Genomic DNA, 17,675 nt, shown 5'->3' on the forward strand with positions numbered 1-17,675 from the left:
AAATGAGCTTAAATATTTTTCCAATAACACATGGGAATTACACACTTATCCTTCAACCATTGCACTTGTTTAGACAACATTTGAAAATATATTTTTCTGCAGAAACTGGCAAAAGAAGCAAGAAGACCAGGATAACTTCAAAGGCTATTTTAAAAGCTGAATGAAAGCTCTGACTAGTATTATGGGGAAAGACATTCTGTAAATTCAATAGAACATGGGAGTTACATGTATTTCCTTCAACCATTTAACCCTTTTCTCTCTGTTTAGCCAACCTATATTTTCTCTGGAGAAACTGGCAAACATGGCAAGACATGGATGGCCCTGAAGGCTATGTGAAAAGCTGAATGCCTGCTATGATCTGGGGACGGACACTGAGCAGAGATTGCATAAAGAGTGGCGTACTGATCTCAGTGGACACGGCAGGCTCCTCAGACAGATCCGTACAGGCCCTGCCCCCGTTCTGAGGAGGGACACACCCCCTCTGCCGGACCTCCACGCCTCCGCAGCCTTTGGAGCAGTTGGACCATGTTACCCATGGCAACCACTGGCCGTCAACTGTCAAGCAAACAACAGCAATCATCTGGAAAATTAGTTTCCAGTATTCTGCACTTTCAAGCAAATAAAACCATATGCAATGAAGCACTAAGTGTTTCTTATTATAGCTCTTGTTAATAACATTGTCGACATCACGACCCCCACCTGGGCAGGACACGGAGAAACACTGCTGCGTTTGCACGTCTTCCCCCCTGCAGTGGCGGAGGGCGTCCCCCGGTGGGCAGCGTCTCTGCCGGCTCTTAGAGCCCGTCCCGCAGGTGTGGCTACAGGGGCCCCAGGAGTCCCAGGGTCCCCAGGTTCTGCAGCCCTGCTCGTCAGAGGGTCCCCCGTTGTCAGGGCATTCTGGGATACCGTTACACACCTGCCAGGAAATGAGGACATTGCAAAAAAAACACGCCTCCTTTTACAACAACCTTTTATAACCCAGGCAGCAATCCGGGCAGATGGTTTGTTATTTCTGCTGCCACAGGTCAACTGATGTTAGGTTAAGCACATATGGTAGATTACAGCTCATTACCTCTTTGAAGGAGAGACAGGTGCCATCCAGGCAGGTGTGCTCTGGGCAGGTACGGCTAGTGTTTCCGGAGCCTGGTGGAGCAGGGGTTGCCGTAGGCCTGGCTGGGGAAGGAAAGATGAACAGCCTTACTCACTCACGGTCAACTGAGGTGCTCAAACAGAAATTTGTATCTGAACCTCTTTGGATATAAATGTTTCCTTTCTTCCTCTTCCTGGGTCTGTCAAGTACAAAGTACCCTGCCAATGAGTGCAGTGCCAGTGATTCGTTACCGATGCATCTACTGTCAGCGGTGAAGTGATGGAACACCGCCTGTGAGTGATGATGCTTGATGATGCGGGACGATGAAGGGTGTGTAGGCCACGCCCACAGCTGGTCAGCCATGTTTATTTGAGATGGTGACCTCAGTACTCACCACACAACAGCTCGTCCTCGCCCTGTGGACAGTCTGCCACACCGTTACACACTCGGGACATGTTCACGCACGTGCGGTTATCACACCGAAAACTCCCGGGACATGGAGGGATCTGAGAGGAGCCTGAGAAACGCAGAGACAGACAGACAGACGGACAGATAGACAAATGGTTTTGGCATTAAATTACTGCATTAAACTAGCATACACCTGTGTGTGTGCGTACTTCCCGTTTAGATGCATGTAAATGAGTGAGCGCGTATGAGCATGCTAATATTTATCCTCACATTTTGTCTGCGTGTGCATACATGTGCATGAATGTGTGTGTGAGTGTTTGTGTGGATGTGTGTGCATGTATGTGCGAGTGCATATGCATGTGTGTGTGCGTGCGAGTGTGCATGTGTGTATGTGCGTGCATGTATGCAAGCGTGTGTGGGTGTGTGTGCATGTGTGTGCGAGTCTATATGCATGTGTGTGTGCGTGCGAGTGTGTGTGTGTGTACATGCGAGTGTGTCTGTGTGTGTGTGTGTGTGTGTCTGTGTGTGCGTGCGTGCGTGCGTGCATGTGTGTATGTGCGTGCATGTATGCAAGCGTGTGTGGGTGTGTGTGGATGTTTGTGTGTGTGCGTGTACAAACGGCCCTTCCTCACCGCAGTTGTCCACGCTCTCGTCAGACGCGTCCCTGCAGTGTGGGGACCCGTCACACAGCTGCTGGTGCTCCACACACTGGTCCCCGCTCAGGCAGAGGAACTGCCCCGGCCCGCAGTCCCGCTCGCACCGCTGCTCGTCACTGCCGTCCCTGCAGTCCGTCTCGCCATCGCAGCGCCACGCCCGCGGCACACACTGCCCGCTGGCACAGCGAAACTCATACCGCCCACAGCCTGTGCCAGGGACACAGAGAGACACCTTCAGCTGCACGACAGACATGTTCACACAGCAGCATCTGTACAGTAACTAACTGACTGACTGGCTAACTACCTAACTAACTAACTAACTAACTATATAACTAACCAGCTGACTTCCCCCTCACTATATTTTTTATTTATTGGATATTTTATTTAGTTCATTCTTAATTACGATATCAAGTAAACTTATTTTTAGATGTACTGTTATTAGAAACGACTCAGACTTCAAAATTAGACCAAAGAAGCGACATGCTTTCTCAAAATCTTACCAGAAGTAGAAACAGGTGGCGTAACTGACGCGACTGGTGTCGGCCCGGTTACAGTAGCCACGGTGACGGTGTGGCAGTTAGCCTGGTGCTCATCCTCTCCACCCTGGCAGTCTGTTACCCCATCACAGAGCTTTGCCCTCGTCACACAAGTACCGTCAGTACAGGGAAACTGACCAGGGGCACAGGTCACTGTCTCACACAAGCACACACACAAACACACACAGAAAAATGTGTGGGTAAGTACATGACACTGCTTTATGCACAAATGCTAATGTTGGGGGACAAAGTAATAAAATTCACATAAAATAATAAAGATAAAAAATGATAATAAAAATTCATAAGCCATACAGACATTATCGTATAAACATCAGGCACAATCTTGTATAACTTTAAATATAGAGCTCTCAAGTTCAGGATATTCTTTAGCCCATACTCAAAAAACCAAAAGAGAAGTACGACTTACCAAGTATTTTAGTCTTATATTTAGGCTTATATAAGGCTTATATAAATAATACATAGATTGTGAATGAGGTGAGTTGCCAGTGGGGTTAAGACAATTTAACTTGTCAAGCAAACAGTAATTCAAAACAAGCAAAAATGTTCTACTTCAGAGAAAAATAATAATATTTTAAGTCTCATTACATGACTAAAACACTTGATAATACAGACTTTTTTGCAGTGCAAGCCACACAGGAAGCATGCCCCGTGCTCAAATCTCCAAGTGAGGGGGTAACGTACCTGTGGGGGGGCAGACTGCCTCGTCCGTGCCGGTGGGGCAGTCCCTGTGCCCGTCGCACACCCTCTCCGCGGGGACGCACTGGCCCCCGGGACACTGCAGCTCGCCCGGGCGGCAGGCGCACCCTCGCTCGTCGCTCATGTCCCCGCAGTCGTCGTGCCCGTCGCAGCGGTGGAGGTACGGCACGCAGCGCCCGCCCGAGCAGCGGAACTCGCCCTGGCCGCACGCCGAGCCGCAGTCTGGAAGAACGCGGGCATCAGAGACTCTACTGCCTATGAAAGGAGGGCGCTACACAGTGGAGCCGGCTGAGGCGAGCCTCTCCATTAACTATAAAGCGCCCTGCGATCACACGATGGAGCTAAATAAATACAACCCATTCGTTATGTCATAACGATGTCACAGCTGAAACTACTGTACACACAGAAACTGAAGAAGGTACATACAATTGATGGGGAGGCAGATAGAGATAGACAGCCACCATAAAGCCCAGAGAATATACTGCTCAGTTAGCAATGTAAGCTGTAACATAACAGGGTGTACTATATAGAGATAGTGCAAGCAGGGGGCAAGCAAGCTTACTTTCACACAGACACAAAAACACACACACGCACACACACACACATGCACACACGCACACATGCACACACACATGCGCACACACGCACACACACACGCACACACACGCGCACACACGCACACACGCACACACATGCACACACACACACGCACACGCGCACACGCGCACACGCGCACACGCGCACGCGCACACGCACACGCACACGCACGCGCACGCGCACGCGCACGCGCACGCACACGCACACGCACACACACACACCCTGCTCGTCGGAGTCATCGGCGAAGCCGCAGTCCGGACGGCCGTCGCATGCGCGGCTGGCGGGCAGGCAGCGGCCGCTGGCGCACTGGAACTCGCCCGGGGGGCACAGGGGAAGCGGGGTGGCGGGGGCGCAGAACTCCTCGTCCGATTGGTCGGCGCAGTCGGCATGGCCGTCGCAGCGCAGGGCCTGGTCCAGGCAGGGGCCGCTGGCGCAGTGGAACAGGCCCGGGGCGCAGGTGGCGGCGCACAGCTCGTCCGAGCCGTCCCCGCAGTCGTCCTCGTTGTCGCACACCCACAGGGAGGGGACGCAGCGGCCGGTCGCGCACTGGAACTCCAACTCCAGGCAGGGAGAGGGCGGGGCGCACGGGGTGCCTTCACACAGCCAGCTACCAGCTGCACAGGAGCTGAGGGGACACACATGGGTATGTTCGCATGGACACACAAACAGGCATGCACACACACACACACATACAGACACACGCATACACAGTCACACACATACATGCACACACATACATACACACATAGATACGAACACCAATAGATAAATCCAGGGCTTCTATTTTCAAGCAAAGGTGGAAAATTCAGGTTCAGAAAGTTAAAATCCTGCCAAGTATTTTGTAAAAATCACCTGAATTTACTAATTAGCACAATTCTCCAAACAGGAGGTGGAACTAATTAATGAAATTAGCACACTGTGTTCATGCCAGGACTTTTATTTTCCGAGCCCTGGATTTCCACCTTTGTTTTCAAACGAATGTTTCAAGTAGAATCTCATTGGAAGAATGATACACTCTCTGTGGAAATTTGTGTGCCTTTCCTAAGAAATGTACAATGTCTAAGTGTTTGCTTTGGCTACGATGCATATATTTCGTAACAGCTTTCCCTGAAATGGCCACAGGCAGGAGACTCACCAGTTCTGACAGTCTTGAGTCACAGCAGATCCAGGGGGAAACACAGAGCCCTCCCACTCACAGGGACAGAGTGAGGGCGCAATGCAGCTATTGCCTGCAGGGGGAGACAGAGAGGCAGAGATAAGCTTAGCAAGGAACAATACGTGAGTGAATCATTATCATTTATGGGGACCTGTTATTTGTGGACTTTAACATGAGTACCCAGAGAACTTCTTTTTTTTTTTTTTTTTCTTTAATATTCATTCATCAGCAGTGTTTTTAAAATTCAATGAGTCAAAAGAGCACCCTTATCTCTGACAATCACTAGCTCAATAAAGTTGCCACAGCTATTAAACAAGTGTAACATATCAGCTAACATTTTGGCTGAATGGGCTTTTTGACAAATGGGACAAAGGCAGTAGAACACACTAGCAACCTAGGGCGTGAGACCCTTTTTTTAGATGGCTGTAGTTTTCTCTTGTAGAGTTGTAGGCAGCGTCTGAATCAACATAGTTGCCTACCATTGAGTATACAAGCCTACTATTTAGTATATATACTCAATAGGAAGCAAGTATGTTGATTTCGAACACGACCATAGTTTACAGAGAGCTGTTTTAGTGCGAGTGGCGGTAGGGGCCTCTCACCATTCCAGACAGTTCCAGCGGGGCAGAAGCAGCCCTCCACACAGGAGAGGGCGCTGCAGTCAGAGTCAGAGCTCTGTGTGCTGCTGGAGCAGGTGGGGGTGCAGGCCGATCCACAGGCCTCGTACACCAGACCATTCTCACACTGAAGGGCTGTGAGAGAGTGAGAGAGAGAGAGAGAGAGAGAGAGAAAGAGGGGGAGAGAGAGAGAGAGAGAGAGAGAGAGAGAGAGAGAGGCCCAAAGACACACAAATATAATAAAAAGTTGTAAATCACTGACCCCAGCCTTCACACCAAGAGAAGGTAGTAGTAGTAGTAGTTTATAATTAGGGACTACTTTGAAAAGTGACACACTACTTTAACGAAATCAGGAGTTCTTTTGTGCGAGAAGGAAAAACAGGAAAAAAGAAGAAAATAAATCAAACCAGGAGCTTTCATCCATTCTTGTTAAATAAGCACAAAATATCATTGGAGTACACAGTACTGTGTGTGGAGTGCTGTGTGTGGAGCAGCTGAACATACGACAGAGTGCCTGGGACCTCCAACGGATGTAGATTCCTCTGCGATTGCACTCCTCAGCGTAGGCAGCAATGGCTGTGCACAGACACTCACAGTCCCCACCAGAGTCACAGCTGAAACACAGGGATGAGTTTACAGTCACAGTCATCACCAGAGTCACAGCTGATACACAGAAGTGGGTTTACAGTCACAGTCCCCAGCAGCATCACAGCTGAAACACAGGGATGGGATTACAGTCACAGTCATCACCAGAGTCACAGCTGAAACACAGGGATGAGTTTACAGTCACAGTCATCACCAGAGTCACAGCTGATACACAGGGATGAGTTTACAGTCACAGTCATCACCAGAGTCACAGCTGAAACACAGGGATGAGTTTACAGTCACAGTCATCACCAGAGTCACAGCTGATACACAGGGATGAGTTTACAGTCACAGTCATCACCAGAGTCACAGAAGTGGGTTTACAGTCACAGTCCCCAACAGCATCACAGCTGAAACACAGGGATGGGTTTAACAGACCAATTCTTGGCACAGACCAATTCTGCTCCCATCGCAGTATATCGCAATAAAATACTGGACAGTATGCCTTGCGATCTCAGGACTTTTTTATGTTTTCTGTCCCAAGTGCCCGTGCAGAGACTGGAAAAAGGGCACTTATGTATTCTGCACCTTCGGACTGGAATAAGTTGCAAAATGACTTAAAGTTTAATGTTTTGATTTCCTTGAATGCTTTTAAATCCACGATGAAAGAACTGGAGGCGGAATCGATAGGATGTCGGTGTTTACACCGAATTTTTGATGTGTTGCTTTTATTGCACATTGTTGTTGATTGTTTTATATTGTAGTGCTAATTGTTTGTTGTACTGTTTTGTCTTATTTCCAACATTCTTGTGCTACTGCCTGTCTTGACCAGGGCTCCCTTGAAAAAGAGATTTTTAATCTCAATGGGACCTTCCCTGGTTAAATAAAGGTTTAATAAAATAAATAATATTTAAAAAAACAGCACAGTCACAGTCCTCATCAGAGACATCGCAAATACAACATTGAGTTAACCAGTGCATGACCAGGGTCCAACGGAGGTATCAATCATGAGGACTGTTGCCCCAAACATTTACTACTAAACTCCTGCAGTGCTGCAACAATCTGGCATAGCTCTTTTGTGGATTATTTTTGAAATTATTGTCTTTGTGATGAGCATGTACGTATTTGTGTGTCTCAGTGTGTATACAGTAAAATGCTGCCGTACTCTGGGCTATGTGAAATGTATTTCATCCAGTTAGGCTCATCACATATGCATCTGACATACCACAATACGTAATACTGAACCAATATCTGAACTATCCATCCATCCATCCATTATCTACACCCGCTTATCCTGGGAAGTGTCGCGCGGATTGTTGGAGCCTATCCCAGCATGCAAAATCTGAACTAGGTAATACCAAATAAATGTACAGTTCTAATGTATCCACTTTTGAATAATGCAGACAGAGGTCTTTGTACTTTAATATAAGGGAAATGTTAGACAATCCATTACAAAATGCACAACACAATGCTCTGAATGCGGTTTATGAGAAATAATACATTCTATGCCCAAAGTGCTGACTGGTCGAGGAAAACAGCAGGCATATCAAGCATATTTTACCCAAGAGAGCTCCACAGGGGCACACCAATAAATAAACCTGAACAAGACACTTACCCACAGGCATCAAAGACACACCAGTCGTAGAACTGTTGGAAGGGCACTTCCTGGTGACAAGTTGAGAACAGCTCCTGGGTGATCACGGAGCAGCGCTTCCTGGCCCATGTCACACGGTGAGGGTTTATCTGAGGTCCACACAGGTCAGAGGTCAAACATGGCCATCTTTCTCCCCAACCTCCATATGTCAAACCTAGCTCCTCTCCCTTTGTCACCACTCTCCGGAACCATTTAAGGATATTTGTTGAGTTTTGAAACCCAGGTTAAGCACACCGTTCTCATGACAATGTAGCAACGTTTCACCAACCTCAGATTGCTGGTATAACTTCACAGTAATGTAATTGGCTGTTGGTCATATGTTAGCGGAGTGTCAGGAATTACATTACATTACAGGTATTTAGCAGACGCTCTTATCCAGAGCGACTTACACAACTTTTTTTTTACAATCCAATCCAAGATCGAAAGCTGGTAGTGGCTCATAATGTCCTCTCTCAGAGTTAGTGCAGCCCAGGTGTGTGGTGAGGGTGTGGAGGGTACTCACAGCGCATGGGTCTCGTAGGTCCTGATCTTTGACATCAGGGCAAGATGGGTTGACCTTCCAGGAGTTGCCAAAGAGCTCAGCGATGGACTCCACGATACTCTGGCGCGTGACAAAGTCGTTCTCCGAGTCGCCGTCGAAATTCCCACACAGACCCCCCACTCTCCCACGGAACTTTGGAGAGAGGCGCACGTACACCCGCATACCTGTATGTAAGTGGGTGGGAGAGGCAATTCATTTCAGCCAAGTGTGAGGGGAGATCGTTTTTATTATACACGAATGAAAAACTTTCACCTAAATGAATGACTGTCAATGAAATCATATTAATGGAATGATTACTGTACTGTAGTACTCAACGATACATGGAGTGATCACTCACTGACAGCTTAAGAGCTTAAGGGGCACATTAGATTTTGAATGTAGCCACCACAGTGTGTTTTTCTCTAGCGGGAATGTTCCTGAGCCATAAATGCTTAACAGCGCCCTCTAGTGGTCATACCTCCATCCCAGAGCAGTGTGAGCCCAAGCCGGGAGGAGAGGGACACGAAGAGGCCGACCCGCTCCAGGCTCAGTCCGCTGCCAGTGTAAGTCCTGGGCAGAGCGATGGGCATGCCGTTCACCGTCACCGATTTCCCTGGGACCCACAACGGCAGGCAGGTTAGTTCACCAGCAAGGCACTTCCAATCAAATCGCTTTCTCTGTCTCTGCTCATCCCTACTCCTGGAGAGCTACCGTCCTGGAGGTTTTCATTTCAACCCTAATTTAGCACACCTGATACTACTAATAAGCAGCTCAGTGAGATCTTTAGCTGTTGACTGAGGTGTGCTTTGTAAGGGCTGGAGTGAAAACCTACCTTACGGTAGACCTCCAGGAACATGATTGGACAGCTCAGCTCTAACTCTTTCAATCTCTTTTCCTTTCTCTGTCCCACTCAGCCTGTTTCTCAAGTCCAACAGCAATACCGTTCCAATGACATAGTATTCTCTCACCAGTTCATTCTCCCTCACCCTCTCTATCGCTCTCCTACTGCCATTCTCAAGCTCACCCTCTTACACTGTCTTTCTCTCTTTCTCTCAGAATTCAGTTTGATATTTAATTGAAGTGCTTTTCTGGCATTTAGGTTTGTTCAATGCAACTCTCAACACCTCTCACTCTCTCATCTCTCTGCCAATTATTTCTTCATGTATTATTTCAATTCTAATTTATAGTCCTGGCTTTAAGAAGGTGTCTCACCTCTCAGCAGGTGTATGGCGGTGTTGCCCATGGTGAGGGTGACGGACTTGGTGCAGGTGACGCCCGTGCTGCCGCAGGGCACGTTTTCGGCGCTGACGCTGAACAGCCCCTCCCTCTCCTGCACCAGCACGTACTCGCAGTCCCCCAGGAAGGAGAAGCAGCGCCCGTCGAAGGTCACGTAGTGCGGGTCGCCCGTGGCGACGCAGGTCCCCGCGCAGAGGGAGTTCCCGCAGTGCCATCGCCGCTCCCGACACACACTGGGTAGGAGCACATATAAGTACATATTAAAATACATGTAGTTGAGCCACAGCGCAGGCTGGTTTATGTGCCTCAACACAGGTGATCACACAGTTATCTAATCTCACCTAACTTCCGCTGTCTCAATTGGTTGCTGGTTTTGAGGTGAAAAGGACCAGGTTTAGGGAGCACTGCTTTAGAGAGTCATGTATAGTGGTGTATATAGTGAAAATGAGACCCAGTGTATCTTCAGGGAGGCTCACCAGGTGTTGCAGTCTTTAGTGATTGTGTCGTTGTTGTAGTACATTCTGCCGTTGTGGTGACAGGGACACTCAGCTGGGGGGACACAGCGGTCACCCTGCAGTAGACCACAGAAGACACGCATCAATAAGACACGCACACCCACACACACGCGTGCGCACACACACACACACACACAAACACCCACACACACACCCACAAACACACATCAGCAAGCACACACACACATCATACATACATGTATGCATGTACATGAACGCACACTCACACACACTCACACACACACACGCACATACACACACACACCAGCAAGCACACACACATCATACATACATGTATGCATGTACATGAACGCACACTCACACACACACACATGCACACACACACACGCACACCCACACACACACGCACATACACACCCACAAACACACATCAGCAAGCACACACACACATCATACATACATGTATGCATGTACATGAACGCACACTCACACTCACACGCGCGCACACACACACACACGCACGCAACCCGTGACACATTTCTCCAGGATCTGCACACGTCTCGTTATGAAGTCAGAGGTGCAGAGGGAACTGACCAGCAGCACTGTGCCCTCAGGGCACACACAGCCGTACACAGGCTGAGCGCAGGGTCCGGGGGAGTCCAGGCTGGAGCAGGTGCGCAGGCAGGAGCGCGGGGAGTACACCAGCATCCCGGGACACTGGCTCACCTCCGGACAGCGCTCCTCAGTGCAGTTCCATACGCCCCGCTCACACACACTGCACAGAGAGAGAACAAATAAGTAAACAGAGAGAGAGAGAGCGAGAGCAAGAGCAAGAGAGAGAGAGAGACAGAGAGAGAGAGAGAGAGAGAGAGAGAGAGAGAGGGCCCAATGACACACAAATATAATGAAAAGTTGTAAATCAGTGACCCCAGCCTTGACACCAAGAGAAGGGTCACGCTCCATCTTAAAGGGTTCTGTGGAAAAGTAATTGGTAAAATGAATTATCTGTGGTGTGGCTGGTTTAGATAAGCTTGATCAGCTTGAGTGTGTGTCTGTTTGCATGTGTGTGTATGTGTGTTTGTTTGTGTGTGTGTGTGTGTAGGACAGAGTGTAGCACAGTGGGTAAGGAACTGGGCTTGTAACCGAAAGGTTGCATGTTCGATTCCCGGGTAGGACACTGCCGTTGTACCCTTGAGCAAGGTACTTAACCGAAATTGCTTCAGTATATATCCAGCTGTATAAATGGGTACAATGTAAAAATGCTATGTAAAAGTTGTGTAAGTCGCTCTGGATAAGAGCGTCTGCTAAATGCCTGTAATGTAATGTAATGTAATGCGCGTGCGTGCACATATACTGTATATGTGCATATATATCTGAAAAACACACTAAACATGAAAGTAAGTTTTTTGTTTAGAAGCACAGACAGTGACTGTCATACATTCCATAATATTTTTATTTAACAGTGATAGGATACAAACATCCTTTTATTCTCAGGTTGATGATTCAACATGGAGATGATGACACCTGACAGAAACACGTAGTTGGCTAGAACAGCACGCGCTATGCATCCTGGGGAATTACATGAAATGGCCCAATGGCCTGATATTACATGGTCCAATAATACTACATAGCCTGTTAACTGAGATAAAAGGTAGCTAGACATGTGTGCAGTACGTGGTAAAATATCAATGGAAAAATAGTTATCTTGATATAACAACGTAGTCGAGATTCTGAGCCAATAAATTTGTGATCTTGATGCAACCATTAGTGGGTCATGTTGTAACACCAAGGAACTCCTGCAGTCTTGCTCTCACAGAATAACCATTAAGGGCTTCCGAAGATTCTGCCTTATACAATTACGTGATGACCTACTCAAATATAATATTATAAATAACTTAACACGCCTCCCTAAAACTGCCAAAAACTGACAAAGCAGGAAGAAATTAATCATGCTGAGCCACTGTATTAATTATGCAAGTCACAGCATGAAACGTAGATTGCTGCTTGCTTGATATCGCAACCGTAATCGATAAATCCAAACTCCATGTGACCAAACACTAATCTGATCTGAGTCAGGAACATTCTTAGCAATCTGTAAATGGAACACATAGTTCATTTACAGATTAGGTTTCATACCATTAATCAGTAAGTCCAAATCTGTGTGCAACTGGGGAACAGATTGGGTGCAAAATGTACAGAATTGTATTGAAACAGAAAGACATTTACACCAAGGCCAGAATCCCAGAAACTTTCAAGCCAGTTTTGAGGGAAATAATTGGTCAGATGTTGACCAGGGATTTCACACACTGCATACCCATAGAGATACCCACACAAACACTCAAATACTCATACAAACATATATACACAAACATGCACACATGCACACACACACACACAAGCACATGCACACCCATGAATGCAGAAATCCAAAACAGTGATTTTTCCAAACTCCAGTCCCTTTTGTGCTGACATGCGGAAAAGAGATGCAATGAAATCAACCTATCCTGAGGAGACATGCAGCAGGCCCATAGGGTGATTTCATTAGACCCCTCAAGCCACAGCGGTTCACCAAGAGACACACCGTCAGTACGAAAACAGCATCCATGGCTTCAAAAACAGACAAGTTACAATTAATGAATGAAATTCAAATCAACCCCGCGTAAAAATACTCGTACGCAAATTAAGCATCTTAGGCTCCCTTCTGAAAATGAAGGTGGTGTTCAAAACAGGAGACGTCGGCTCCGAGTCTGACCTACTTGGGCCAGAGCGGGAAGGCTTTGTCCTCATAACCATAAAGCCAAAGCCCTCGCACAGTCACCGTGGCTCCTTATCGCGGTTCAACGCTCAGGTCGTCTAACTCAGATCAGAGTTGCCGCGGGGGTCATGAAGCCAATAAAGAGATTCGGAGCTTATCGCTGAGAGGTCATAAATACTGCGGCTGCCAGCGACTGCTCCACAGGCAGCTCCCACGCTTTTCTGCCCCACGAGCCCCGCTCAATGCCAAACACGCAAGGAGAAAACAGGAATAAACTAAGTTCCAGGAAATTAAACGCATCTGACAACTTTCACCTGAATTTATAGAATCAGCTCCATGAAGTGTAGTGGGATCAATAGAGCAAGCCGCGTGATAAATCACTGGCAAGGTCTTCGCTGGGAGTGTTAGCGCTTAGCGCCATTGATCTGTTTACCTACCAGGTGTTGCAGTTGTTCTGGATGGTGTCGCCTGGGTGGTGCATGACGTCCCCCAGCAGGCAGGGGCACATGCCCACGGGCACGCACTGCCCCGCGTCGTCCCGCGCCAGCCCCGTGGGGCACCGGCAGCCTGGCACGCAGCCGCGGCCCTGCCGCTCGCAGCTCCAGTCCAGCTGCAGGTCGGCGCAGGAGCCGCCGCACACGCGCCCGCACTCCTGGTACACCTGTCCCCCCGAGCACTGCACCGCTGAGAGGGAGAGGCCAAACCCTCAGAGACACTGACATGCATAACACTCGCAGAACTCTGGAGGATGCTGATAATGTAGACCGCTAACAGACAACTGAAAGCCACTGACATTTATAACACTCACACAACACTGAGAGACACTGACAACACAATGCTAACAGAAAGACGAAAGCCACTGACTATTTATAACATAGACAGACAGAAAAAGCTACGGACATATAACACCGACAGAACTATGAGAGACTCTGACAACATAGAACCCTAACAGCACACAGAAAGTCACTGACACTTAGAACACTGACAGAACTAACGGACACTAGCGATGCAGAACATTATCAGAATGGACGGCGAGAGGGCAAACAGATATCTGTATATCACAGGGGGTGAATGGTGGAAAACACACCAGGCAAACACACACAGATTCCTCCAGACAGGAACAAAAGGAACCAAATGAATCAATGAATGAACACATGGGAACATGATTCAGAGCTTGAGCGTCACACTGAAGAGGCCGTGGGAGGCGCAGAGACTTACGGCAGAACGTGTGGTTCCTCCAGCCCACGGGCACCCCCTCCTCCGCGCAATGCCGCGCGTAGGCCGTGAGGACGGTGCACTGGCACTGCCTCTGAGGGGTACACCCGCACACCTCCGTCAGGCACAGCCGCCAGTAGGGCTCTCTCTCCACCACATCGTGGCACGGCTGCGGGCGCAACAGAGAAACCCGTGTAGGAGAATTTTGAGACTCCCCATGAGTGTGATGACGTCACATGTTAAAGTTTTTTTGTTAAAGGGTATTCCTGTCAATGTTGATCAGACTGTTTCCTCCAAACTCTCAATGCTTCATGATAAAAATTATATACACTCATATATCACATGTATAACTATATACTAATATAATCAATATGTAATCCAATAACTCTATATCAGTAGTTGCAGCAAAACTTATGGTAACGCAAGAAACCACAGTATCCACTGTAGAAAAAAGGCAAACGCAGAAGGCTTAAGAAAAATCATACTTACTCATTAAGCAGAAAACACTAATCGAATAATAATTCCAGCAGATAACACTAACCAAAAGCTAATCATATATTACTAAAAATATAATCCAAAAAACTAACAAAACATTATTACCCAATAGAAATCGAAAAACTTAGAAAACTAATACTTTACAGTGACCCCTGTGTAACCTGAATAAAAAGAAAAAGTACAGGAGGCTATAACTCTGTGAACTTGTATGTGTAATGGAAAAATACAGAAAGCAATGACGTGTATGCATAGTGAAAAAGTACAGAGTAAGGGAAAATTGGAAAAATACAGACAGCAATGACGTGGTGTATGCGTAGTGGGAAAGTACAAAGTAAGGGAAGATTGGGGTACCTGTCCACTGATGAAGATTAATTAAGAACATCAATAGATTAATTAAGAACATCAATAGAACCAAAAATCAGTTTTTGGGCACCTGTCCACTATGATAAGATTAATTATTGATACATTAAGAACATCATAAGGACCGAAAATCTTTGTGCCAAGAAAGTCAAACTGACCCACGAACGGGAAATTGAAACTTTTTACTGTGCCAAAAAGACCAGATGGCTGGTATTTTTAGGAATATGTCAAAGGGGGGTTGTGGGCACAATTTGTGTATAAAATGTATGCAAAACTGACAATCGGGGTTCAATTCTGCTGAATTGATCCGGCTTTGTGCACCTGTGCAATAAAGTCTAAACTTTCTGAAGAGCTTGCTGCTGTTGTGTCTTTTCCCTCGTGAAATTGTTTTTTACAGATTGACGATTGGCGTGGAAGTCTGTCGTTTCCTAGACACGACACCCGCCGTGAGCGCCCCGCACACCTGCGTACAAACTCAGTATCCCACACACCACTGTAATACTAAGACTGCATGACCATCTAGTGGCATCTTGCCATTAAGTTAAACATGGATTTCAGCCTACAAGAATAACACAGCTGGAAGTGAACTGTGGCTTTCCAAACAGCCTCCTTCCTCTTTAATAACGCATAATGTTTTGACGTCAGAATTTAGGGGACATGTACACAGACACACACCTGAAACACAGAGCTGTGGATGACGCTGCAAATGGTCTCGGCGTACTGCCTCCTCTGCGTGTAGGTGCCGCAGGGGTCCGGCGGGGCCCCCCGGGGGGGCAGACAGTCGGCGGTGGTGAACTTGCTGGCGAAGGAGGAGACGCTGCTCTCCACGTCCCCCTCGGGGGTGGTGAAGTCATCGTGCTGGCTCCAGGTCAGCGTGCCGCACAGGCCTCGAACCTGCCGCCGCAGCACACTTTAGCACAGCGCTCTTTTCAGACGGTCCGCAGTGAGTGAATTTATGTGCAATGGCTAGCAGGAACGCTACACTATACTAGAAAATTCCTCACAACTCACTGCCTCTATAACTAACATCCATGAAAGGGTAGATGCAGGTGTCATATTTACTTGTGGCAGTACATTGGACCACAATGCATTTAGTCTATTTACAGAATATTCGAAACGCAAAGGCTTGAACTTAATCAACGTTTGTTCTTTACTTTGACTTAAAATAATTGCTTTATTTAATTGTTCAAATTATCATTTATACTTATTTTTTAATTTATATCTTCTCGCTATTTCCATTTTGGCCGAGTTTAACATTAGCTAGCTTGCTAAGTGAGTCGACAGAAGGAGAGTAATGTTAGCTAGTTAAGGCCTGTGGCACTGAAACCTGTCTTGCGATCGGTCCAGTAGGTACCAGCTGTACGGATACTGGTGCCATAGTGGTACCGGGTTTTGGTCCCCAGCCCTAGTGAGTCAAAGCTAAGCGCAGTGCTGAATGAATCGTGGCCAGTGCTACTGCGCTGATGTGGAAGCAGCAGGACCGGTAAAGAAGCCGGGGTCTGGTTACCTTGTGGGCAAAGCCAGGCTGGAGGGTGACGAGGGCAAAGGATCCATCGAGGTGCCACATCAGCTGGGCGCCAAACGCCTGGATCACCAGGAAGGAGGAGGAGGCCTGCCGCACGACCAGGTCTCCCGTCACCACGGGCAACGCCTCCCTTTGGCCGTTCACTGTCACTCCACCTGGATTCCCGTGTATGAGAACAGATGCAGTCCACGCCCTGAAGCCATTCTCTGAGGTACTGTGTGTTGTCCAGAGGATCCCCCTACTCACCTGTGTCACTGACAGTCACTGTAGTTCGCAACGCGGTGACAGACATCTCCCTCAGGCATCCGTGCCGCCCCCCTGCTGCGCACGCACCACACTGTACGGTCACCAGCAGTTTACTGTCCACAAAGTCCTGCAGACACATACACATACACACACACACAGTCACCTCAGAACTGCACCTTTTCTCTTTAAAGGACACAAAGGAAAGAGTAGTCTGTTCCAGGTTATGAAGGGACAAGGGTTTCAGGTCTTCAGCCTGTCTAATCTTATGCAACTGGATTGGCAAAATATCTCTGTTCACAAGGCCATGTCCAGTTGCTAATAAAACACAGCATACAGGAGCCTTGCTGGAGTTATCTAAGCTGATGTGCTAAACCATAGATGAATTACAGAAACACCTGCAGTTAAGATATTGTTCGGGTTCTGATTCTTTTCTGCAATCCTTCACAGAAACATGGATGCCATGACAGAACAGATTGGCTAAAGGGATGACCAACCATGAGCAACACACATGCAGATATGTACACCATATACAAATCTCTATATTATGTTTACATACACATTTGGGCCTCACCTCTACCACCCTGAAGCCGCAGTCTCCGCCCTGCAGGGTGTACCTCTTGCTATCAAAGGTGGTAACTTGCATTCCGCCCAGCAAGCTGCACTGAGCAGCACACCTCTCCTTTGAACACTCCCACTGTCCTGCTTTACACACACTGCGCCAGACAGACAGAAAGGCAGGAGTGAGAGAGAAATAAAAATACATTTATACACAGACTTCACACAGAGAATGAGAAACATTGGCAAGAGTTACTACTGCTGAAAGAGCAAACA

General features: G+C 47.6%; 1 protein-coding gene across 3 annotated transcripts in view; it reads right to left on the minus strand.

Moving 5' to 3' along the window:
- Nucleotides 1–17,675, minus strand: part of scospondin (subcommissural organ spondin) — a 79,022-nt gene that overhangs the window by 45,189 nt on the left and 16,158 nt on the right. For all 3 annotated transcript variants that reach the window (XM_035415500.1, XM_035415502.1, XM_035415501.1), the window contains 23 exons: nt 17,416–17,557; nt 16,845–16,971; nt 16,581–16,753; nt 15,749–15,967; nt 14,222–14,387; nt 13,441–13,687; nt 10,843–11,023; nt 10,249–10,343; nt 9,749–10,005; nt 9,015–9,149; nt 8,519–8,721; nt 7,978–8,105; nt 6,282–6,391; nt 5,763–5,912; nt 5,140–5,233; nt 4,226–4,629; nt 3,393–3,629; nt 2,655–2,843; nt 2,131–2,361; nt 1,485–1,607; nt 1,073–1,173; nt 700–916; nt 403–555 (listed from right to left, as the gene is read on the minus strand). In XM_035415500.1, the coding sequence (XP_035271391.1) occupies nt 403–555; nt 700–916; nt 1,073–1,173; nt 1,485–1,607; nt 2,131–2,361; nt 2,655–2,843; nt 3,393–3,629; nt 4,226–4,629; nt 5,140–5,233; nt 5,763–5,912; nt 6,282–6,391; nt 7,978–8,105; nt 8,519–8,721; nt 9,015–9,149; nt 9,749–10,005; nt 10,249–10,343; nt 10,843–11,023; nt 13,441–13,687; nt 14,222–14,387; nt 15,749–15,967; nt 16,581–16,753; nt 16,845–16,971; nt 17,416–17,557 (4,082 nt within the window). The remainder of the gene's footprint in view (nt 1–402; nt 556–699; nt 917–1,072; nt 1,174–1,484; nt 1,608–2,130; nt 2,362–2,654; nt 2,844–3,392; nt 3,630–4,225; nt 4,630–5,139; nt 5,234–5,762; nt 5,913–6,281; nt 6,392–7,977; nt 8,106–8,518; nt 8,722–9,014; nt 9,150–9,748; nt 10,006–10,248; nt 10,344–10,842; nt 11,024–13,440; nt 13,688–14,221; nt 14,388–15,748; nt 15,968–16,580; nt 16,754–16,844; nt 16,972–17,415; nt 17,558–17,675) is intronic.

Source organism: Anguilla anguilla, chromosome 4 (genome assembly GCF_013347855.1).
Source record: "Anguilla anguilla isolate fAngAng1 chromosome 4, fAngAng1.pri, whole genome shotgun sequence".
NCBI classification, from domain to species: domain Eukaryota; kingdom Metazoa; phylum Chordata; class Actinopteri; order Anguilliformes; family Anguillidae; genus Anguilla; species Anguilla anguilla.